This window comes from Brachyistius frenatus, unplaced genomic scaffold (assembly GCF_029030835.1).
Source record: "Brachyistius frenatus isolate BFR_SWC_R1_liver_20210118 unplaced genomic scaffold, ASM2903083v1 Contig_53, whole genome shotgun sequence".
Lineage (NCBI taxonomy): Eukaryota > Metazoa > Chordata > Actinopteri > Embiotocidae > Brachyistius > Brachyistius frenatus.
The window spans coordinates 1275899-1299649 of record NW_027210652.1 but is presented as its reverse complement, the minus strand read 5'-3'; the positions used below and the strand labels follow the sequence as shown (position 1 = coordinate 1299649).

Here is a 23751-nt window from a genome sequence, read left to right as displayed (position 1 = left end):
ATATTTTGGTGGAGTCGCGAGTGGGCGTGGCCAAATGGCTCAATAGCGCCCCCTAAACAGATGCCTCTGCGGCTACATTTACCTACATGCATGAAATTCGGTGGACATGTGTATCACACCGAGATGTACAAAAAAGTTACATTGCACCATTACGTCAACTCAACAGGAAGTCTGCCATTTTTAATTTAGTCGCCATTTTTGGCGATTCACACGTTGTACTTTAACAAACTCCTCCTTCAGATTTTGTCAGACCGACTTGAAATTTTGTCTGTGCCCTCATAACATGTTTGGAATTAAAAGTTATCAAAAGAATTTGATTTCGTCGATCGGTGTGCCCGTGGCGTGGTGGCCAAAAAGTGACCCAAAACTCATACTAAAGCATGTCGTCCAAAATGTGACCCAAAAATGACTTTTAGATCACTTTTTGCTGTAGTATGACTTTTTTTCATAATTTGGATGACATGCAGATAATGTTTTTTTTTTAAAAGTCATAACAAAGGGGGGAATTGAAGTCCTACCCTTCTTACTGAAGGCAGCAGTGCTAACCACTGCACCATCAATCTTCCCAGGAGTTAAACAGCATTATGACAAATCTTTGGCTCACTGCATCCTATAACTCCACCGTCCACAAATATTCATTCAAATGTGACAAAAATTGCGGCAGACATTCTTTCGATAGTAGATATACGTGTTTTCAAGGGGGTCTGCAGTGATATTAAATATCTTCCTGTAATATGTAGTGTATGCAAAACGTTTTCAATTTCTCCAAACATTTCAACTTCACTAAAAGTTGAATCACCATCAACAGGCCAAGTTGGAATTTGAACCATTAATAGCAACCTTGGTGAAGGAGAATCTTTTACCTGTTGAGTTAACCAGACTGTTGGTTAACCCTAACCCTAACCCTTAGGCTCTGAGTGAAAGACTTTGTCCTGCCGCGACTCATCCTCTGGCACCGAAGATAGTCCAGCGGTCTACGACGCCAACCCCCAGCTGGAAACGATCTCATGAAGTCACGGGTTCGAGCCCCGCTCAGGTACTTTTCATGGTTTACTGAGGGTGACTCCCCTTAATAAGCCACATGGTGATACCTCCTAAGGCAAGTCCCTGTAAGGGTAAGCCACACAGGTTCAGGTTTGTACAGTCATACTAATACCAAACCAAAGGTCAACAACAATACAAAACTCAAACAAAAACAGAGTCTTTTTTTTTTCATTGTGCACTGGTTAGAGTTTCAGTGAGAAGTAACTTGAGGCATGCATAGTATATATATATAGTATATAGTATCGAGTTTCAAGTATACAGTATAGCGTATAGAGCATAGAGTATACAGTATAGAGTATAGATTATATAGTATATAGTATAGAGTATATAGTATATAGTATAGGGTACAGGGTATATAGTATATAGTATAGAATATATAGTATAGAGTATAGAGTATATAGGATATAGTATAGAGTATATAGTATATAGTATATAGGATATAGTATAGGGTATAGGGTACAGGGTATATAGTATATAGTATAGAATATATAGTATAGAGTATAGAGTATATAGGATATAGTATAGAGTATAGAGTATAGAGTATATAGGATATAGGATATAGGATATAGTATAGCCAGGGTGATTTGGCTAAGTTTGATGTTTCGCCGTGACACAGGAAGTTGATGTTTAAGGTCAAACGATGCTCCAAACCTCCTAAACATGCGTCAGGCACCAACTTTCATGAGTTTTTGAAGATATTAAAGCAGCCAAAAAAAGGCTTCTTTTTTTTTTTTTTATAAAGAAGAATAAAGAACGAGATCGAGAAAGAAATTTAAACTGCAAGCGAGAATATGCCGACCTTGACGTGCTGCACGTCGGAGAGCCGGCGGCCCCGACCCGCTGGATCCCCGACGGGAAGCTGCGAGGGCCGCATATCACTGCAAGCAGTTTTAATTTTGTATTATAACTAAAGAAAATATGCTGTTCTAAACACATAAAATGATGTGTGCATATTCATGTTTGTGTGCTGCAGCGTTGCGTTATTATGTGCATCTACTTTAAAAAAAAAAAAAAACGGAAATATCAAAACTGCAAAACATGAAACAACAAGTAAGTAGAAACGGAAAAGTACAAACACACTGCCAGAGTTGCACAAAGTCCGGGGGAATCGGTCCTCTCGGAGGGACGATTACGAAGCCACAAGTTTTGCGATAAAACTCTGTCTTCTGCCAAGCCCCCAAAACATAAATCCTAAAACTATAAATCCCACTGGAGAAGATTTTCCTTCCAGACAGATGAGTCATAGACAAACACAAGGAGGGAGAGAAAGCTCAGTTCGCTTCTGATATACTCCCTTACTTCCGAGCTTTGGTTCCTTTAAGAGAAGAACTAAAACACTGGTTTAACTACTGATAATTAATGGAAACGTATTCTTAGCCGTCACTGATTAACACTTTAGAGCATCATCGTCCGTTAAACATGTCTGAGGACCACAAACCATCTCATACATGTTCAAACACTCTGCAAGCGTTTTTTACTGAAGCAAACTGAATGCACAAAATGCACATTGTAAGTTGTAGTTATGAATGGCGGTTTACAATAATTACTGTAGTTACTGTTGATGGGATTATACCGCATACTATTTCTTCTACTTTTAGAGATGAAATATTATATTTACACAGACTTGGATGCATGTTTCTGCTCCCTATTTGCATGATTTTTTTTTTAAGCTTTGCAAGTTTATGTATAAACGTCACTGAGAAAAGAATTGCTTGTATTTTTTTTTTTTTTACTATAATGTTGATTGTATTGTATGTTTTAAAAGCTGCACTGCTGTCATTTTTTGGGCCGTTTAGGGAAGAACGTTATAAAAATCACAAACTGTCACTATCTGACACATTAAAACTGTTGACTGAGGTTCACTTTAATCAATTCAATTCAATTTTACTTAAAGTGCAGAATCACCAAGCAAACATGATTCAAATACACTTTACATTTACAGAGATTGCAAACAGATAAGAGTACTAAACAAACATATTAAAGCATCAAAATAAAGAACATTAGCATGTTATTGCCACCAACTCTGTCCCCTCAGTTCTGCTTCAGCCAATATCTAATCAAATGAAATGTGGGGTTTGACTTACCCGGATGACGCGTTTTACGTGTGTGTACATATCAGTTTCTCCACAGGCTGTTCCTTTCTGCTGCAAAACAAAAATCCCATTTTTTGATTGTTTCCACGGTGCATAAATGTCCAGTTTCCAGTTTCCAGCTGTAAATAAACGCGCAGCTTCCAGAGCGACTTTACAACTTTAGCGCCACAGCGGTCAAACAACGCTTTGTCCTTCCGGGTTCAAACACCTGACCGGTCCTACCTGGAGCTACACCTGAGCTTTACATGTTAGTACAGCGACCCCTAATGTACATACAGGGAATAACAACTCAATTCTCCGTATTCCAGCAAGTTATTTGACTCCTAAACAAAAATATAACCTTAATATTTCAAGATTAAGTGCACAGCAGCACTTTAACATAACTGGCTCCACCTGTTAGACAATTTAAATTTACTGCTCATTTTCAATTCACTAAAAGCTTCATAACAGCGCAGTTTTAGAAGAAAACAACACAAGAGCTGCCCTCATATTTTCCATTGATTTATCTTTTATTTTGTCCCCTGAAAGCCTGCAGACATCAACAGAAATACGTTGTCTTTAATGGTAAAACTATTGTTATTTTAATGTTCAATCTTCTGGTTCTTCTTGAAGATTCTCAGTTCTGGTGTTTTCTTTGTTCTCCAGTGTTTTAAGAGTTGTAAGACCAGTTTGGATAACACTTACAAAAGGGCTCTTTTTCTTGTCGTTACACTCCTCTTATTACAGGTGCACATTTATCTTGTCAAGAGAAGCAGTAAAATGATTGTACTTGACAACAACTGAATGATTGTACGAGACTGCCCAGTGTCTTTGCAAATGTTGGTTTTAAAATCCAGAAACCCCCAAATTGTTCCATCAGACTCTGTGAATGCTGCAGGCCTCTGGAAGACAGAGGTGCTCTTGATTTGGACTCTAACTCCAGTAAGTGCTTTGAAATGGCTGCTCGGAGTCCCCTTGTGTCGGTCTGTGAACCATCAGGTGTTGAAAGCTGAGCAGCAGCCCGGTTAGATCTCTGTCAGGGAAGGTAACTCGCTCACTCTGTAAAACGCCTTCAGGGCCAGTAGAGGAGGGCGCATCGGATTCATCCACCAGCTGCTGGAAGCAGTAACTCACCCAGAGTGAGACTCCAGGGAGCATCAGCATGAAGGAAAAACCATCCAGAGACAGTGACAGAGTGTCAGAGCAGAGTGAGGACCGTAGACGGCCTATCGTGGAGACAGAGGAGAGACATAAATATGGTTCATGGAAACCTATAATGGATCCAACTTCAGCTCCTGTGCAACTGATTTTCCACATTACTGCACAGAAGATGTCACATCCAGCGTATACTTACATTTCCCTCCTTTCAATAAAAAAATTTAAAAAAACACTCATTTTCCTTGTCAGAGCAAAGAGAGAGTCTCGTCTGAGAGACACTCGAGCTGCCTGTCTTCTTGGACACATACAGAAATTTTGAATAATTATGTTTAAAAGCAATTTATTCCTCCTCTTCTTAAGGATATAAAACAATAAATAAATGGATGACCTGTTGCAGAAGTCATAGAGGCAGTAAGATTGATGACCTCCCTCCCCACCCCCGTCCCCCATCAGTCAGCCTGTTGTCACTCCTACGACGTGAAACGTGAACGATCTACGTCATTGATGTCTGCAGCCCCAGAAAAGTGGAGGAAATCAAATAAAAAGCCACAGAAGGAACCGAGTGGACTCGAGGGAGGGAAGCTCAGATCGTTCGGATCTGAAGTCACAAACATCGTCTTAAAGTCACAGCTGGGATCAAAACAGACTCAATCAACACGTCTAAAGAGTAAAGTTATTTGATCTTTTTTTTTTTATTGTTACAGGTGGCATAAAGGGCCTGCTGCATCCATGTTTGTCTTCAGCCGGAGACCTTTCTACTGAACACTAAAAAAAAAAAAATCATTGTAAAAGCCGGGAAGGCTGATGTTCACTTCCTTCTCTCCACATACCGAAGTGTCCTCGGGCAAGACACCCATGTAAAGGGGCACTATACAGGTGCAGATCATAAAAAAGCAATGTGATTAATAAGCTTGTGAGAAAACAACAAAAAACAAGAGTGGTTAAAGAAAGCTGTGTCAGCGAAAGTGTTTCTTCAACAAAACAATCAATCAGACGCAGCGAAAGGAAAACACGTCGGAAAGAAGAAACAAAAGTCCACGTTGATGGAGTAACACGGGGGAGAATTATGTGCTGAAATACACAGAAAATGGTTCAGTGTATTGGATTGTATTCAAACTGAAGACGTCCGCTGAGCCTGAACAGTGAGGACTGAGGCTGCTGGTGACGTGCAGGTTGTTTATCATTATAAACTCATTTACATAGAATTTGGAAATAAAACAACATGCCCCGTACACTATAAACATTGTTTATTTACAATACATAATTTAATTTATGTAATGGTTAAAAAGGAAATGTCAAATAACCAGAAAAAAAAACATTAGAGGCATTTTCGTCAAAAATGGCAAATTCTGTCTAACTTCCTGGTTTCAGACAATATTTTAAAGAAAACCAAATGAAATCGTTTCATATTTGGAGTAAAACACTTAAAAAAACAAGGAAAAGAAGGCTGGATTCAAAGGAATACACAGGAGATAAAGAAATTAAATGGAAAGTCGGACAAAGCTGAGAAGATATATTCATTCACTGATCTCTCATTGTAGGATATGTTACTTAAAATACACGAAGCACCAGTTCAAGTGAAAGGGATGTACGAGCAGGAGGAGTGAAGCTCCGTCGACATCCTGTGATCGGTGTCCTGTTTTACCTGAGTGGATTACATTGTGCTGCTTTTCTCCTTCATAAGGCTCGTGTTCGCCCTCTACAGGTCAAGAACGAAACATCACATTTTCTGACAATTTCTAAACTTCAAGTAGACACAGACACAACACATCTTCTTGGACTTTGACATTTAAAACTCACGAACATCCTTCTTGAAGTAAATTACAAAAGATTTATGGGACTAGACGGCGACCGGGTGGACGAGCGCTGGCGCCGCCACGGGCGTCGCGGGAGGGGACGCTTTGCCTTTGTAGCCCAGAGACAGGATGTGTTTCTGCAGGTGTGCGATCCACTGCTCTTGAACGGACAGAGGTCCATGAAACACTTCTTCACAGAACCTGAACAACAGGACAGATAGGTTAAATAAAAACAACTTCTACGGGCATCATGTGTTCATTCAGGTCTGTGATCACATTAAATGAACACAGAAGTCTAATTAAATAATATTCAGTGCTGATTATCTGTTATTGCAGATATCAAAACGTTTTTTTTTTTAAAGAAATAAACAGCAGAAAGATGTCCAACTTTTCTTTTACCTAGTTTCCCAGTATTTTGAACATTATTGAGATAACGTGGGGTGTTTTCACACCTTCCCTGTTTGAGCAGGTGTGAAAGCTGCCTCGGATCGAAGGAACAAACTTTAATGCCACCAAAGAGGAGGTCTCGGTTCAGGTTAAACTCCAACCATGTTTTGGACCAATTACAGGAAGTTGAGGCTATTGTCTCCCATTAAACAATAAAAGACGAAGAAAAATGAGCTTTGGTAGCAAATGGGGAGAAACAAGTGTTTAAATTGTTAATTGCACCAAAGAAGAAAATCAAAAGTCAATTTAAAAAGGAAAACAAGTGCTCGTATTAGTGGCATAATACAAATAATAATTATAATAGTATAGTTGCAGCAGAAGGGAGACGCAGCTCATGTAAGTGATGAAAACAGGACGTAAATACATAATCAAATTGCAGCATGAAACCAAAACTAACCAGAATAATTTTTGGTTTCTACAGCAACCAAATACCATCACAGCGGTTCTTTACAGATTCACCTGCATTTGAGGGAGTAGATTTTTCCCACCAGTTTGACCAGCGGTGTCAGCGGTGGCTTTGGCAGCATAGCCGGGATGCTGCCGGACCGCGACGGCTGCCGGTAGCTGCCGTCGTGACTTTCCTCCCCTGTAGGCACGCTGTGTTTCAGCGGATGAACCCCTGAAATCATGCAGGAGAAGAATTACAGTCACATCCAGAGGGAAAATACAACTTCTTTCATCGGCCTTTCGTCCGTCACCTCTCGGGGTGCGCAGGCCGCCGCCGTGGGCCCCCATGGTGCGCCCGTGGCCTTGTGACGGTCGGGACGAGCCGGCGGCGGCGACGCCCGTCTCCTCCCTGCTCGCTCTGTGTTCGTAGTGCGGCATCGAAGGCTTCAGGCCGCCGCCGGGCACCGAGTCGGAGTCCGTGGACAGAGAGGGCGAAGCGGCAGGTCTCTGGGACTGAAGGAGAATCACAGCAGAGCAGAATCCACTAAAACATTCATCCTGCGTACCTAAAATCTGTCACTCTCAGCACATCTTTTCAGCCCACCTTCTTGATGTAAAGGTCTCCCATACGATAGCGTCGGGTTATCTCGGCCACCTTGACCGGGTCTCTCTGCATCAACTCGCTGAGGAGTTCGATGGGGGAACTCGCTCCGTCCGCCTTCCACTCGAAGATGCCCAGCTGTCGCAGGTGAGCTCGGGCGTGACTGGCCAGCGCCTTACGGTTCTCAAAGCTGAACCCACAAAGCTCGCAGGACGCGTCTGACACAAACGAGAGAGGACGTAATGTCAACTTCTACAGATGACCAGTAACAGAAGAGTATCACCAGCTTTTGTAAATCTTTGTGATTTCTAGTTGTGACCACAGTGAGAGGTTTGCACACTCTGATCAGCTGAACAGCAGCAGTGTAGACGGGTATGAATAGTAATTAAAGGGACAGCAGAGTGATGCCTGGAGAACAAACAGGGAGATCAAACTAAGTGGCAACCGACCGTGACCTCACTAATGGGTTTGTGAACGGCCATTTCGAAGCCTCGAGTTTGGATTTCGGGCTATTTTGGAGTCATAAGTGACCAAATTTGGACGAGCTGCGCAGAAGCGAGCCGTGGATCCGACTCCATCCGACTTGGAAACCGAGGACACTATGACCCGCCCATCTCCGGTGGAAACCTGACTGCACCACTGGCCTGTCAATCAAACAGACACACCCACCCTAAACACGCCCCTTTTTGAGGCCTAATATGTAATTGATGATGGGATTATTTTCAGATGGACCGCCAGAAAAAGAATAAGAAAAAAAAAATGAATTGACCTTGTATTTAATGAGAGAAGTTGAATGGGAGTCAATGGAGCCAGAAGTTTTTTAGAGCCAACCCCCAGTGGTTCTCAGTGGTATTGCAATTTATGGCACTTCACTTTTTAAACCCGCAAGCTACGTTCCACTTTCTGCGGATAAAACTTGAAAGCTTGCCTCAGATGCGGCATGTGCATGAGGGCAGCATTGCATTGTGGGTTGAGTTTCATAAAGGCAGATTATGTGGAAAAGTTGCTAATCTTTCAGAGTTCAAAGTCTGAGTTTTTTTTAAAGGATAAGGCTGCTGTTATATACCGAGGCCTGTTGTTCTTATTGATAACAGGTTATGGTGAAATAACCCAAACCAACAATGTGCTGTCTGTTGCAATCAGCCTCATTTGTAACCGTTTTGAATGTAAATCTTTAAAAAAAATGGCTGTGCTATAATTTTCCAAAACAGCTGTAGTTTCGTTCAATGGTAAATTGTACATTAAGTGTACAATTTACAAGTTTGTTGCAGAAATAATAATAATAAAAAAAATATATTCCTTTACTTTAGATGTGCTCTACAGATGAACTTACCGAGGTGTGCGGCTCCACTCTTGCCGGAGGGAGATTTCTCCTTCATGGAAAAATCCAGAGGTGAGGTGCAGGAGTTGGAGGCTGCTTCCCCCGACGGGAGGCCGTCCAGGGACCTTTTGCAGCTCTGAGGCGTCCACGTGGCTTTACCCGGCGCCGAAGACCTGACGGGCGCCAAGTCTTTCCTGCCGTCTTCGCCCTGCATCATGACTTCCCTGAGGAGGTCGATCGGCGACGTCTTGATCGACCACGTGAGGCCGAGCTGGCGCAGGTGGGCGCGGGCGTGGCAGGAAAGGGCTTTGCGGGTGTCGAACAGCTGACCGCAGAAGTCGCAAAGGACCGTCGGTGGAGAATGAATATCTGTGGCGGGACGTAAATAGACATTACACGTCCACATTTTGGTGCAAACACACAAACAAGCAAATGAATCAATGCAAAAACCAAACAAGGTGTGTCACAGCAGCTGAGAGCAGGATTTAAAGATGAACGCCACTGGAGCTCGTAAAAGGAATAATAAGGTGCTAAATAATAGCGTTTGCCAGCATTTAATTGAAATGATCTTTACCCGAGTTGAGAGGCTTTGTAGAAACGACGGCAGCGGGTGACTTCATGGGAGACCTGATGTTCGTGCCGGGTGCCTTCGGTTGAACGGACACTTCGGTCTCTACGGGCTCGGGCTTGGGTTTCTTAAGGAGGGGGTCCACCGCGAGTCGAAAACCTTTCTTAGCCTTCGGGGCCCTGTTACCGGCAGTGTGAGGAAGCTGAGAGATGTTCGCCGAGCTCAGCGAGAAGGAGGAAAACGAGGCCCGGGAATGACCGGGAGCCGGAGACGGAGCAGCTGGAGAAGGCGGCGCCGCGGACGAGGTGGTGTTTGTTTTGGGAGAGCGCACCGCCTCCAGCATACCGCGGCTGACCAGCTCCTGGACGGCGTCGATCGCAGAGCTTTTCCCCACCAACTCGCTCACCCCGATGTGACGCAGGTGAGAGCGTGCGTGGCTGGCCAGGCCCTTGCGATTCTCAAATTCCTCCCCGCACAGGACGCACTTACAATCGGACGTTTTGGGACGTTTGCTGGGAGATGCGGGCGCGGAGGACACGTTGGAGGGACGTTTGGAGGAGGACCGGGGAGAAATGTTGGATTTAATCTCATCCTGTTGCTCTGTGGTGATGGGCTTCATGTCCTCCTCCTCCATGATCTGGTAAAGAAAATCAATGGGGCTGCCCTTGATCTCGCTGTCAGCGATGCCGATCTGGCGCAGATGAGCCCGAGCGTGACTGGACAGGCCTTTGCGTGTTTCGTACCAGCAGCCGCAAAGTTGGCAAACGTGGACTTCGTCTCGGGTGTCTGAAGCTGCGAGAGTCGAGAGATGGATGTGAAAAAAGGTGCAAAGTCAGCATGAATGTTACATATAACATAATTGTATACACAGCTACTCCCCTCTTCAAGTTCAACATTTCTTCAAGACAATAATTCAGAAATTCAGCCTTACTTAAGGTTATGGGGGCGTCGGTTTCCAGCGGCGCCCACAGCGGCTTGGTCGGGTTTTGGTGCTCCGAGAAAGACGAGCTGCTGCCTTCGGCTGGCCTGAGAGCAGATGGAGATGAAGGGAGGAGAGACGCTGGAGACTCTTTCGGTCTGGCTGGAGATCCCTGATGATCCATCTTCAGCGGGGTGGTCACGACTCTGACCGCCGCCTTGCTCGAGGTATCCGTGTCCTCCGACGGCGTCTTGGACTCCTGCTGGGACGTTTTCTTTAAAGGGCTCGACCCCCGAGCCGGCGACTCTGACCTCAGATCTGGGAGGGAGCTGTTTCTCTCCTGCATGAGCTGGTAGAGGAGCTCGATGGGAGCGCCGCTGTTTTCTGACAGCGTCACACCGAGCTGGCGTAGGTGGAGGCGGGCGTGGCTGGAGAGCCCTCGTCGTGTCTCGAAGTACGTTCCACACACCTCGCACATGACGGGCTGCGGTGTTGCTGCGGAGACGTTCAGATGGGAGATCGACAAAATTGAACGGGAGAGCTTTTAAATCAGCGTCTCAGGGCAAAGAAAACAAACAAGCCTGAAGCTTGTTTTATAATGAAGACTGACTGGAGGTTTTGCTATTCTCCTTCTGCTTATGTCAATATTTAATAACTATTTGAGTGGCGATGAAGACAAATCAGTAGAGATGCTCAACACGCACAATTCAAACATCTTGACGCGAGTTATCTTCTGATACTAGTTCTTTCTTTTTCTCAAAATTTCTTAACAGTCCAGTGAAAAAACACAAGATCATCCCATCGAAATTCTTTAATTTTTCAACACCTCGGAAAAAAACAAATACTCAATACTCTTTGAAATAGCGCGTAAAGATAGAGGAGATGTACTCAAAACAAAGAGAGATGGAGGGTAAGGGAATGACGTAGTCAAAGCCCTGATTTAAATACCATTGAAATGTTGTGAGGGGATTTGAAAAGCCTTAAATATGTTGCAATAGAGGGAGTTATAGCGGAAGAGAGGTCGAGTTTAGATTAGAGACTGGATTCATGAAACATTTCTGGTAAAAACTGAGGTGTCCCATTATGACTGAATGAACAAATAAAAGGTGACATTAAACGAACAAGAATGGACAGCAATGGTTCATCACACGGAAAGATAAATACGAGATACGATGTGAGTATTGGGGCCCTATGGTTAAACGTCTTTCTTACCTTGTGAATCCATTGGATGCTAAAAAATGTGGGTTTTAATTTGAGGTATGAGAAAGTTGTTTTCCTGCAGATCCTGAAGCACCAGAGTAAATAAAAAAAAACTGAAAATAAAATAAAATTCAGTGTTAGTACTGTTAAGATCAATTTGCAGAACTTTATCCGTCATAGATTTCAAAATGCAAACATATATGTAACTTTGTAGAGATCCCCTCAGAGTTGATCATTAAAAAAGTCAAACCAGCTGCTCGAACAGCGCGACACCTTGAAATATCGCGAGACGACGAAACCTCGCGATAAAAAGTAGCCTGCTGCTTAAACATGTTATAGTGTTTTACAACCGGACAGCTTGTTCGAACGTTTCTCACTAATAAACAGACTTATTTCTAATTCTGTCGTTCGTATTTCAACAATATATGTAAATAACAGCTCGATAAGCTGTAAGTGGCTGAGCACATCTTGTAACTTAAAGCTAACTTGGGCTAGCTCTGTTGCAACCCTTTTGTTTTGCTCGGGAATGCTAACGTTAGCCGCGCGGTAGCCTTAATTGCGTATTATTTTAGCAAAATGGCGAAAGGCTCCGAATCTTTTGCCTTCGAGTGGAATCGAAACTAAAATGCGCACTTTTGATTAAAAGTGAAAATTACCTAAAACCCCAAGGAGACCGCCTCTTGCTTGTCAGTTCACGAGATTAGCGGAAGTAGCACACCAGACGTTCCTGAAACTGGGCTGTTTCAAAATAAGAGTCGCATAACATCACAGCTGGAGTTGACAAAATAAAGGTCGAATTAGTTTATTTATGCCATTAAAAATTCTGTTTACTAATTTAATTTTCAGTGTCTAGTAACCCACTAAAAATGATGCTTTTTATTTAATGCAATGCTCAGGAAATAAGTAATTTATTTAAAAATATATATATATTAGGAACATATCTCAACATAACCCAGTAAAGTTTAACAGCACCACAAATTATATCAAAAGACCATTTAAATAAATCAATAATTCTCTCAATCACATTTAAATAACAGCTGAATGTTGCTTATAAAAGGAGGGTTTATTGCTGGGCGGTTGTATGCTTCAGCTGTCCGTGGTTTTTAATGTTATGGTTGATTTGGTGCACATTACATTGTACTGTGGATATATATATATATATATATATATATATATATATATATATATATATATATATATATATATATCTCGAGTAACATGTCAGGCAAGCTGAGAGTAGTAAAGAAAAGTCTGAAATGTTAAACAGTAAACACACAAAACTCTGATTTATGGTTGAGAACATACTGCAGATTTATGTAGTTATGAAATAAGGATTGTGCCTCAGATAATCGGAGCACTTTCTCATTGAAACAGAGTGATGTTGTTCCTTCCCTGTTCGACCAGGGCACCAGAGGTCACGCTCGGTCTGGACTTTAAGGAGCCAGTAGACTTGTGGTCTGTCGGTCCGGTGGCCGCAGAACTTCATGTGCTTCTTGCTTTTTCGTGGAGACCACAAATATGTTGTACGAGTCTTACTCCCTGAAGTGAGACATCTGCTCCAGAGCACATTTTAAACACTGTTTATACGAGTATGATTTTTCCAGATAGATAGATATATATTTTATTAATCTCTCAGAGGGAGATGCTATACAAAAAAAGTGTATTATTATTATTATTATTAATAAGTATTGAATCTAAAAATGTCTTTCACCTCTGCATAATTCAGAGAACCACATACTACACAGGCAAAGGTTACGAAAGCATTGTGAATGGTATTTGCAGCTTTTACTTTGAAGGAAGTCCTTTTAACTTCCGGGGGAGCCACAAAAAAATGTCCCTGCCTACTTATTGCACGCAGACGTGCCTCCTTCGTCTCCGCTCTTCTTCTGCAAAGCAGCAGACGTCTCTGCAGCCAACTTTCTCCACGACTTTCCGTAAAGACAGGTGAGTTTGAACCAAGAGAAACGGCAGGTCGGTGGTTCTCACCCCGGGAGGAGTCCTTCAGTCCTTCAGTCCTTCAGTCCGCGCGGCTTCAGCCGGACGACTGAAGTGTTTCTCCCGGAACAAAGAGAAGCTAAACCCGGTGTAGCCGGTGAAGCTAACGCTGAGCTAGCTCTCCTCCTGCTCCTCCTCCTCCTCCTCCTGAGTCTCTGGGCCTGTTTCCGGCTCCTTCTTTTGTCCCTCTGCTGCAGCTTTGCACCGTTTCGGGTTTTCCGTCGTTTTCTTCCGCCTTCAGCTGTTTGAGCTTCACGTGACCCTCGAGTTTAAACATCAAACGTTCAGACACTGAACGCGCGCGCGGATGTCTTTTGGTAGCTTTTGCCTTATTTTTATTTTTATTTTTATTTATTTATTTTTTTAAATGATGGTGATAGAAAATGCAATCATAACGCATATTTATCCACAACTTGTCCACTGTACTAGTTTTAGAATTAATTATTAATTATGTACATTTAATATTATCATACATTTCTATATGACATATTTATATAGTTGCAGGTTAAATCTGCAACTTTAGTTTAAAAAAAAAAAAAAAAAAGACCTTCCTTCTTGAAAGCTATATTAAATATCCTTAGAAGATTCTGCTTATCATGGTTATGTAAGCTTCCTAATGGGGCTTTTGTTCCCTGCTGGTTGAACATGACTTGCATGTGACTTCGCAGGGTTTCCCTCACTGAACAAACCTTTGAACCTGCAAAGACGTTGCTATCAGTTCAGGCTCCACCCCGGTTGAACTAATCTGCCTACAGCATCAAGGAAATGTTTCTCTGGCGACTTATTTGTATGCGTGTTGTATCTTTTCTGCAGTCTTTAACCACCAAGCATCATGAGCTCTGGAAATGCTAAGATTGGCAAACCCGCCCCCGACTTCGAAGCCACAGCGGTGGTGGATGGACAGTTCAAGGACATCAAGCTGTCGGACTACAGAGGTAACACGGTTTTATCACTCAGATATTCTCCAGTATTAGTAGTCGGTCCCAAGTTGTGTACAGTTTGTGTTTGTATTTATTCATTGGTCTTACTGTTTCTAAAATTATGCATATTTGTAATTTTTTTTTTTTATTGTGTGCGCCTTTTTTTCTTTCTTTCTCCAAACGGTGTTTCTACGCTGCAGTGACGACTAAATTTCCACACAGTGAGATGAATAAAGTCTTATTTCTCTTCTTTTTTTCTGTCTCTGTGCTTCAGGGAAGTATGTGATTTTCTTTTTCTACCCCCTGGACTTCACGTTTGTGTGCCCCACCGAGATCGTGGCCTTCAGCGACCGGGCAGAGGACTTCCGCCGTCTCGACTGCGAGGTCATCGGCTGCTCCGTCGACTCCCATTTCAGTCACTTGGCGTGGTAAGAATTCCTGCTTACAGCGGAAAATCAGGATTTTGTGGGAACTTGACTACTTCAATTGTCCTGAGCTCACAGCCAACGTGCCAACCGGTGGATTAAACAAAGCTGCTTTCCCAAAAAGTGTCCCTTTGCCCATATTTTAGTGATTATCCTGCAGGTTAATGGTGATTTAAAAAAAAAAAAAAATGCATTTGGACAAAGCTGGTCTATTCTTGTTGGGATTTGGCAAAATAATATAAATACAAGATTAGGACTGGTATGAAAATGTACCGTGTTAGTTGTACTTTTTTACACCGTTGACCCAGTGAACCTTTGGCTCTTATCAGGATAATTTCTCTCTACTTTAAAGCGCTTATCTGAGTTATTGTAAGAGTTACCCATACATGCTATATTGTTTTTATTTTTTACAAAACAGTCTAGATCTTCCATCATTTGATATACTTGAAGAGTTTTTTTTATTATATTAGTCTTTATATCAAAAAGAAAAATAAGATATGTGATCAAATTGTTATATAGTTCATGTTTTTAACCATAAAATGCTGTCAAAGATGTCTTGTCATAATTTACGGGAGTTTGTGATGCTCTGATCTTAGCAATTTAAAAGAAAAGAAATCTTGTACAACTTTTGCATCATTGCTATGAAAAGCAAATGCATTATTATTCTCTTCAAAGATATTTTTTTTTTACGGGTGGTTAATGCCTTTATTTGATAAGTACGGATTGACAGGGAAAGAAAGAAGCCATGCGGCGACTGTCCGACCTGCTGGGACCGACGGCAGGAACTCGTTTCTCAGTGCTCATGTGCCGACTACGTGGTAGTCGTGGCAACCGCTCAGCTTTCCATGCAAATATGTGATTTTGTGTTAATTTTTCGTACAAAGTCAGATGTGATGTCGGCCTCATGTCGCTGGCATCGCAGACATTTTACTGTGATTTCAAAGACGGATTACTCGACAGCACTTTAGACAAAGAGAAGCTGCTCGTGTCGTCAGACAGGATAAGATCAGCTGTTTGGGTTTATACGTGGTACGATTGGGACTTTGGGACTTATTTTACTTGCAAAGAAATTAGTAAAGATATTACTCTTTAGACGTGTCCTCCGTTTTTCAAGCTTAGTTTAGTTTACAAGTTCAGGCAATTTTCTTTTGTTGTTCCTGACATACAAGTTGATGAGCAGCGGGTATGGAGATCTGATTCAATTGGGATTTAACTTAAAAGTTTTTTCTCTCGCTGGCAATTTAGCGCACAAAGAAGCAACCGGCATCGTTGAAAAGTCACAGCTTCCTGTGATATGTGCCGTTTGGCTCGGTGGGTTAATGGTGAAGGTTTTTTTTACACGCACACACCCCGTTTATCTCCGATCACGCTGCTTCTCTGCTCGGTGTTGATAAGTCCTGATGTAACGGCCTCTGACTCAATCTGCACTTTCTTTTTTAAAGAAGAATAACATGAGATGTTTTTTGTTTTTTTTTCTCTACAGGATCAACACACCTCGGAAGCAGGGAGGTCTGGGTAGCATGAAGATCCCTCTCGTAGCAGACCTCACCAAGTCCATCTCCACAGACTACGGTGTGCTGAAGGAGGACGACGGCATCGCGTACAGGTCGGTTACACTGCTCTTTATGGAAGAGGTTTTTGACTGAAAGGCAGCTTTGTTTATTAAAATGCTTCCTTTTTTTTTTTTAAGTGTAAGACTGAACCTTGCATCTTGTGCCTCTCAGGGGTCTGTTTGTGATTGACGACAAGGGCATCTTGAGGCAGATCACCATCAACGACTTGCCCGTGGGCCGCTCGGTGGACGAGACTCTGCGCCTGGTTCAAGCCTTCCAGCACACCGACAAACACGGAGAGGGTGAGTCAAACTCCGATATTACACGCAAATTCAATGAGTTTTGTTTTTTGGGAAAAAAAAAAAAATTGAAAATAAACATTTTATGCCGTGGTTCTGCATCGTCTACCTTATCTCATTCGGGTGCTTTAAAGATCAAATCTTTTGGTTTATGAATGTCTGAGTCCCTTTTTCACCCTTTATCTCTACATTAGATTTGTAGTGTGGCATTTTCAGTTGTTGTTGTTGTTGTTTTTGCATTTTCCATACTTGCCACTTTACTTCCATCTAATTTGATGACGTGTAATTTCTGATGCTTCAATCTGCACATCTTATACCTAAACCTGCAAAAGTTTGAGCGGAACAGAAACTGGTTTTATCTGAAGTTGCCTGCAGCTGTGAGTCGAGTTGGACGGGTTCACTTAGTTTGTGCACCTACAAGTCTTGTGTTGTTGGTTTACCCTCCGGGGCAGTCACACATGCACTTTATCCTCCAGGTTACACAAAGTTCAGCGTCTCCAACCAACAGCTTGAGGTAAACTAACCCTCCTTCCCTCTTCCCTCCGCAGTGTGCCCCGCCGGCTGGAAACCCGGCAGTGACACCATCGTTCCCGACGTGGAGAAGAGCAAAGCCTTCTTCTCCAAGCAGTAAATGTGAAGGTCTCCTATCCAGCTCATTTCCTAACCGTAGCACTTGCCTTCAGATGAGAGGTGTCCCTATGAAGAAGTATCTCATGGCGTCCAATGTAGTCTATTAAAACAAAATTCTACAGCTAATCTTAAAGAAAGAAAGAAAAAAACCCATGAAATCCTGTTATCTTTGTATATCCAGTCTACAATCGGTGGGGTAACCTCGTAGTCTCAAGCACTGAAAGTTTAGATGTTTTGTTCTTCTTTTTTTTTTCAAAAAGTATTATTTTCCCTTGCTGTCATTACTGATTTGCTACCATCTTTATTAAAACAGTTGGGGGAAGAAAAAAGAAAAAAAAAATCACTGAAGTGTGTTTTAGTCTTTTTTGTGTCACTCGGTCTTATTATAGTGTGGATGCTGTTCCATTCGTGGCCTCTAGGTGGCAGCAATCATCTGCCTTCTCTTTTACTGAAAACTTGGACGTTTTAACTCCAAAGAGACATTTGTGGAATTAATGTGCTGGAATTAATCGGTCTTGGCTCGTGCGCCTGGCAGGAGATCTGAGTGCATTGCGAGGACGCCAAGTCTTGGTTAATATTGGACTTGTTGTGGTGGTTGACTCAGCAAAACAACCGGCTGTTGCCAAATGGCACAGAAGCAAATTGGGAAAGCTTGGACTGTTGGATGTGGTAGAAGTACAGACCTGTATGACTGTCCCAGCCACAGATGTCACTGTTTCAGGAAAATAGCTATCCATATGTATGATATTATTTTTGATTTTCTCCTGTAATCTGTTTAATTTACTGCAACAGCAGTGTTAAATCATTAATGTTCAGCTACAGAAATTCTTATTTTACGTCTTCATTTAATCAACTTGTTATTTGTGACCTCCTGCCCGTCATTTATACGTCATCTTTTTTTTTTAGCATCACTTCTTGTAAGCAGCCCTTCAACCATCAAACAGAAAGTCTGTTTTGGATGTTTATCTGGAACTTTTGTTCAACCATTTTTTTCCCGTGTTCTCACGACTTGTTTAGGGAAATTGAAAGCAGAATGGGGGAAACTCCCTGAACAAGAATAAACCACTCATTGACAAACTTCAGTTACGCACACACGTTGTGGTGTGAAGGGGAGCGCGCAGCCTGTTTGACGGGCAGCGTAGGAGGGAGTTCCCGGAAACCTGCTCATGATGTGACGTTTACCAGCAATGCTTACCATATATGGGCTGACGTATGTACGTCAAGAGGGAAAACAATCCTACGCTAGGGACGTCTCCGACGTCAAACTGCTGTAAACTTAACTGCTGATCGGAGACCACAGTGCGGTAATAAAAGCGAGAATTACGACAGCAGTGTCATATACACGACCTCATTGAATAAAACACGAACACACTTCTTAACTTCATAATTTCATTTACTTAAATATATACTGTACAAGTAAAAAAAGAAAGAAAAAAAAAAAAGACAGGCTCATCAGGCTCAACCTGAATAACAGAAATAAGTTACATGAGAGGCATCACAAATAGCAATTAAAGAAAATGTAAACAGGCAACGCCAAGACGACACTTTTAAAAACTTAGTCAAAAATGCCCGAAGTGTTTTAGTCTTGTATGATTTCTGTGTTTTTCTTCAGCCGTAGAAACCACAACGATCCAGTTCTCGTACGGACCCCGTATAAAGTCTGGTGATTGTGTTGTCAGTGCAGTTCGTGTCCAGTGTTTTTTTTTTTTTTTTCCAAAGTGCATCGTGTCTTTTAGTAAGACTTTACTTTCGGCGCTAACATGAGCTGGCAGCCACTGCTCACGTGCGTCATGACTTTCTGTTTGAGTTGGGCCACTTGGTCCCGCAGCACCGACGCCGTGTTCGACAGTCCAGCGTTGTCTGTTTTCAACACTTTCACCTTGTCCTCCAGGCGAGAGATGCGCTCCAGCTTGCGCCGCCGACACTTGGAGGCTGCGAGCCGGTTCCTCAGCCGCTTGCGCTCCGTTTTGATCCGCTCCTGGTTCTCCATGTCGATGGGAGACATCGGCGGCGTGCTGTTGTCGCTGCTGTGCATGTCGGGGACTGTCTGAGGCTCCTCTTTCAGCCCTCCGTAGCGCTGCGAGTGGATGCCGGCCAGAGAGTGCTGGAAATGGTGGGCTCCGTGCGCAACGGCCTGAGGATGCTGATACTGGTGGTGTGGCAGGTAGCTGATGGTGGTGGACGGATAGCTGGCGCCGGGGTTCGTGGCGCAGCTGCTCAGGGTCGTGTACTCGAGCGGTTCGTGCTGCATGGACGAGCCGAACACCGAGGCTGGAGCCGAGCAGCCGACCCCGCCGGTGCCGATGGACACGTTCGGAGGAGCCATCTGGTTCATCTTGTGGAGGTCGTCCAGCGCTTGAACAAAACCGTCAGCGAAGCCCTCCTGCTCCTCTGTGATCCCGCGGTTGTACAGGTACTGTGCAGGTGTCGGCGTTGTAGTGATGACCCCGTTGCTGTTCTGGATGATCAGGCGCTCCAGCTCCGGAGAGGCGAGCTTCAGGGAGCCCACGTCCGCCGTCCCCGCCGAATAGAAATCACTGTCGGCGCGCAGGTGCTGTGACTTGAAGTTTGAGTGCCGATAAGAATCGGAGAAGTTCAAGTTCATGTTCTGCTTAAGCAGCTTGTAGTCTGGCAGCGCTGCGCCTGGATGGCCATAAGCAGAGAGAAACGAGTCGTCATAAAAAGGCTGTTCCATTATTGTGGACATATTTCAAAATTAGACAGTCAAATACAAGAGTGGGCTGTTGCTCGGACACCGAGGCGTTAGTGTCCCAAATGAGTCAATCTCCAGCACAAAGTCCCGCTGTATTATTATACTGAAGACCAAAGCTATCAAAAACAGAGCAAATCTTCCAAAATAGTGGAACTGTACTGTACCAAGACGTCGATTTGTACCTTTAGTTGAATTCAAAGCGGAGTCCAGTGACTAATTCAGATGTTTTCAATCCACTCGTGAGTAGGAGAGTCTTTTCCTTCTTTTAAGAGTGATCTCCACTCCTGTTTCTTGTTAAATGACAGGCGGCCGGCGCGCTCATGTCTTATATAAGAGCGTGCTGGAGAAGCGCTTCAACCAAGCTGCTGATTGGTTGTTTCCTCCGCGGTCCCCGCCTCCTGGATGTCAGATGACGTTGTTGCCAGGATCACGCACTGTAAACAAGACGAGGCTTATCAGGCGTGGGGGGGTGGTGATGGTGGTGGTGGTGATGGTGGTGGTGGTGGTGGGGGGGGAGGAGGAGGAGAAAACTGCGTCCAGGTAAACGCGTAGAATTCCTCAAGTGCACATCCAGACTCTTTAAGCTTGAATGTCTCACTCGGCTTGAAACAAGAACAAAACCAAAACAACGGAGTTTGTATTCTGGACACCTGAACGTCCCGGACAACACTTTGCCCTTCATCCTCAGCAGCACTCCCATCCGAGAGGATATATAGTCTGCTGCTGACTCATGCCATCCAACTGATATCGGCCAGTCCATATTTGGGTATGCCGGCGCACCAGTTCCTCTGACAGGAGCAGGAAGCCGTTCCCATCCTGGCGCGCGTCCAGCTCCCAGGGACGCGAGAGGCGGAGGGGAAGGCGCGTCGCTGCCCTCCTCCAGCCCCCTCAGGCGGGGAAAGGATGGGTAACTCTTTGGGCGTGATGTCTTCAGAGGCACGAAGCATAACGGGTGTCTGGCAAATGCCCAGGATATCTGACAGAACTCTGTAGCCTATATGTGTGGGATGAAAACAACCTTTAGAGATAATCAGATACAGGCTGGAAGGATATTATACTAATTACATTTTTCCACCACAAAATGACTTTGAAATAATCCCACATAATTCAGATGGTTTTATTATTGACTTTTTTAAGAGCTAATATCCAGTTTTCTTCCTTTTAGCCAGCTGTTGTTTGTGTTTATTTGTTATTAGAAGTGTTTGCCCCTTGAACTCGTTCCTATGGGAACGTAAACACATGACAGAGCCTCTTAGGTATTTGAGATTGAGGACATGTCCCCTGAACTGAACACCTGTTTGACAGAGAGACGTCTTTGTCTCCCCTGTATGGTAATGACCTCTGAATCACTACCCAGAGGGCCACACGCCCACACACTCATATCTTTCCCGCAACTTTCCTATCTTATGCTTATATCTATCCTCAGGTCACATGCGTGTGTGTTATTATGACAAAACCAGAATAATCTAGCAGTGTTTTTTTTTTTTAATTTATCTGGCAGAGTTTTCCCCTCATGGGCTCAAAATTATTAAAAAAAAATGACTTTATAAATTGAATTAAAGGAATAGTGTGCCGACAGGATTTTACACCAACATCAGCTGTATTTCAGGTTGGCTGGCTGTAACAACTTCAGCTCTGTCTGCCCACAAGTTAATGACCAAATCACACAATTCACAACAACTTTTTATGTGTCTTTATGTGTTTGTTAATATCAGAGTATTCTCCCAGGCTGCAGTAAAACGTGGCAGATAATGAGGTAATTTGGACCCGTGCTGTGATTTTTGTGGGCACTTTGACAGACATTTCATGCTTTTCTGTTTAGAGCTGTAAAAACAGCCCTTATTTGTTTTTTTTTGTCTGTGTTTGTGATTTCAAAGAAGTCCTGCAGCTATTTGGTAGCTATTGCAACACCATAACCTCCGGGGGCTCACACGAGACAGATTAGAAAATAGAAAAGTCGAAAACAGCAGAAGTGGCAATTTATTCCCTAGTGTGGATCCCAACCCTTGAAACGCTGAATCAATAGTTCCTTTAATGCAGTTTAACTGCATCTTTTCATTGCCTCCCAAATGCCTGCTCAACACACTCAGTTTGAAACTTCCTGTGTTAATGTCCCGATAGTGAGATAACCTGGATGACATCACTTTGACGTCATCGGGGTTATTTCTCTGACAGTTCCTACACAGCAACAGAAACAATCACAAGGAAGTTTATGTGTTAAAATGAAGCGACTGTATAAATGTGGGTATCAGGACATCGTTAGTGCTCATACAGATGTTTAAACAGTTTAATTTGATACTGTTTACCTCTTACTACATTGCAGTTATCAAGCAAGTGTTTGTTTTTGTTTTTTTCAAATATGTCACGGTATGTCATTTTCAGTCGAAGTGAGTCACCTCAGGACGAGGAATAATGTCAGATGTGTCTCGAGTATGCCGAGTTTGATAAAAGCTGTGTTGAAGTGCATATATTCATCGGCCTTCCTCCGCTCGTTGGAGTCGAATGTTGAGGCGTGGACTGCCGTCGTGCAGCGGTCAGTTTGGGCTGAGCTCCTCCCGTTGAAAACAGCGGTCTGATGTGCAGCTCAGGTCTCCTGTCAGCGAGGACAAACATCAGGGGGAAACAGAGAAACAGAAGTAGTTTCAGGGAAACCGGGTGAAGTATCAGTCAGTGGTCAGTTCCAGTTTCAAAGTAACCTCATCCACTCACTAAAGGTCACCGTAATCACTTTTTTAAGATAACACAAATCGGTGACCTCTTATCGCATGTGGCTTGATGCTGATAATTTTTTGCCTCAGAGTAGACTGTAAATAGAATGATGAATCATGGGTATTTTTTTATTTATTATACATTTATGGTGTTTTTTTTGTGGAGAGAGGTTTTAGTTTCTGATTATGAGACAGAGGATTTCTTACCGTGAGTGTCACAATCAGAAGATGTAAACGCTTTGTGTGGTTTATAGGGACACATACATGTGACTTCTTGTTTGAGATCCTTTAATTGGCACTGAGGCTCCGAACAATTTTTCCTGCTCCCGTGCGCATGATTTTATACAGCTATGGACGGAAATTCACAGAAGCACAGTACAAACGCCTCATACATGCAATTCTGTCACTTTCTTTGAACGCTGGTGTGATTCAGGTTGACAGATAGGGCGGCGAAGAACAAAAGCATCAGCAGCAAAAAACATGAAGAGAAACAAGCACGAAGGCAACGGAGGAGTGTATAGGTGCAATCAGCCACAGCGGTGCAGACAGCGCCTTCGGCTGAGCCATAAAAAGACACTTTTTCTGCACTTCACTGGCTATTAGCACATCACTGGGCTACATGATGGCTGCTGGCTGAGCCCAGAAGAGAGACTGAAGGCAGGTGAAGTGAACTGTGTGCGGCAGTAGCAACAGCACACGAGAGGAAATAATTAAATCTGTCACATTGGTACTGTACCCGTGCGTCGCTTAGAAGAAACTCTACAGTGGTGCTTAAAAGTTTGTGGACCCTTTCGATTTTTCTACATTTCTGCCTACATGTGACCTAAAACATCAACTGAAGTCCTAAAAGTAGATGAAGAGAACAGGATTAAGCAAATGAAGTACAACTATTGTACTTAGTCATTTATTTACTTATTTATTTGTAACCAATATTACATATCTGAGAGTGGCAAACGTAGTGTGAACCTCCAGGATGAGCAATGAAATTAGAATCA

The 23751-nt window shown here is 43.2% G+C and overlaps 3 protein-coding genes across 5 annotated transcripts; 1 reads left to right on the top strand and 2 right to left on the bottom strand.

Moving 5' to 3' along the window:
• Positions 1–4942: 4942 nt before the first annotated feature.
• wiza (WIZ zinc finger a) lies at positions 4943–13555 on the bottom strand. Of its 2 annotated transcripts, none has more exons than XM_069704920.1 (9): positions 13500–13555; positions 11526–11626; positions 10326–10808; positions 9401–10186; positions 8839–9195; positions 7509–7723; positions 7216–7417; positions 6977–7136; positions 4943–6271 (listed from the first exon to the last, which is right to left on the bottom strand). In XM_069704920.1, the coding sequence occupies exons 2-9, from the start codon at positions 11536–11538 to the stop codon at positions 6115–6117; spliced, it is 2373 nt and encodes a 790-aa protein (XP_069561021.1). In that variant the 5' UTR covers positions 11539–11626; positions 13500–13555; the 3' UTR covers positions 4943–6114. The 2 variants fall into 2 exon arrangements, with proteins under 2 accessions (XP_069561021.1, XP_069561020.1); XM_069704919.1 differs by lacking the exon at positions 13500–13555 and adding an exon at positions 12170–12247.
• On the top strand, positions 13347–17559 carry prdx2 (peroxiredoxin 2). Its single transcript, XM_069704934.1, has 6 exons — positions 13347–13457; positions 14322–14443; positions 14703–14856; positions 16337–16459; positions 16578–16708; positions 17254–17559. The coding sequence occupies exons 2-6, from the start codon at positions 14341–14343 to the stop codon at positions 17334–17336; spliced, it is 594 nt and encodes a 197-aa protein (XP_069561035.1). The 5' UTR covers positions 13347–13457; positions 14322–14340; the 3' UTR covers positions 17337–17559.
• A 1148-nt stretch (positions 17560–18707) lies between these two features.
• Positions 18708–20501, bottom strand: LOC138624600 (transcription factor JunB-like). Of its 2 annotated transcripts, XM_069704933.1 has the most exons (2): positions 20231–20499; positions 18708–19978 (listed from the first exon to the last, which is right to left on the bottom strand). In XM_069704933.1, the coding sequence occupies exon 2, from the start codon at positions 19938–19940 to the stop codon at positions 19068–19070; it is 873 nt and encodes a 290-aa protein (XP_069561034.1). In that variant the 5' UTR covers positions 19941–19978; positions 20231–20499; the 3' UTR covers positions 18708–19067. The 2 variants fall into 2 exon arrangements, with proteins under 2 accessions (XP_069561034.1, XP_069561033.1); XM_069704932.1 differs by having other exon boundaries at positions 18708–20501.
• Between the last annotated feature and the right edge of the window lie 3250 nt (positions 20502–23751).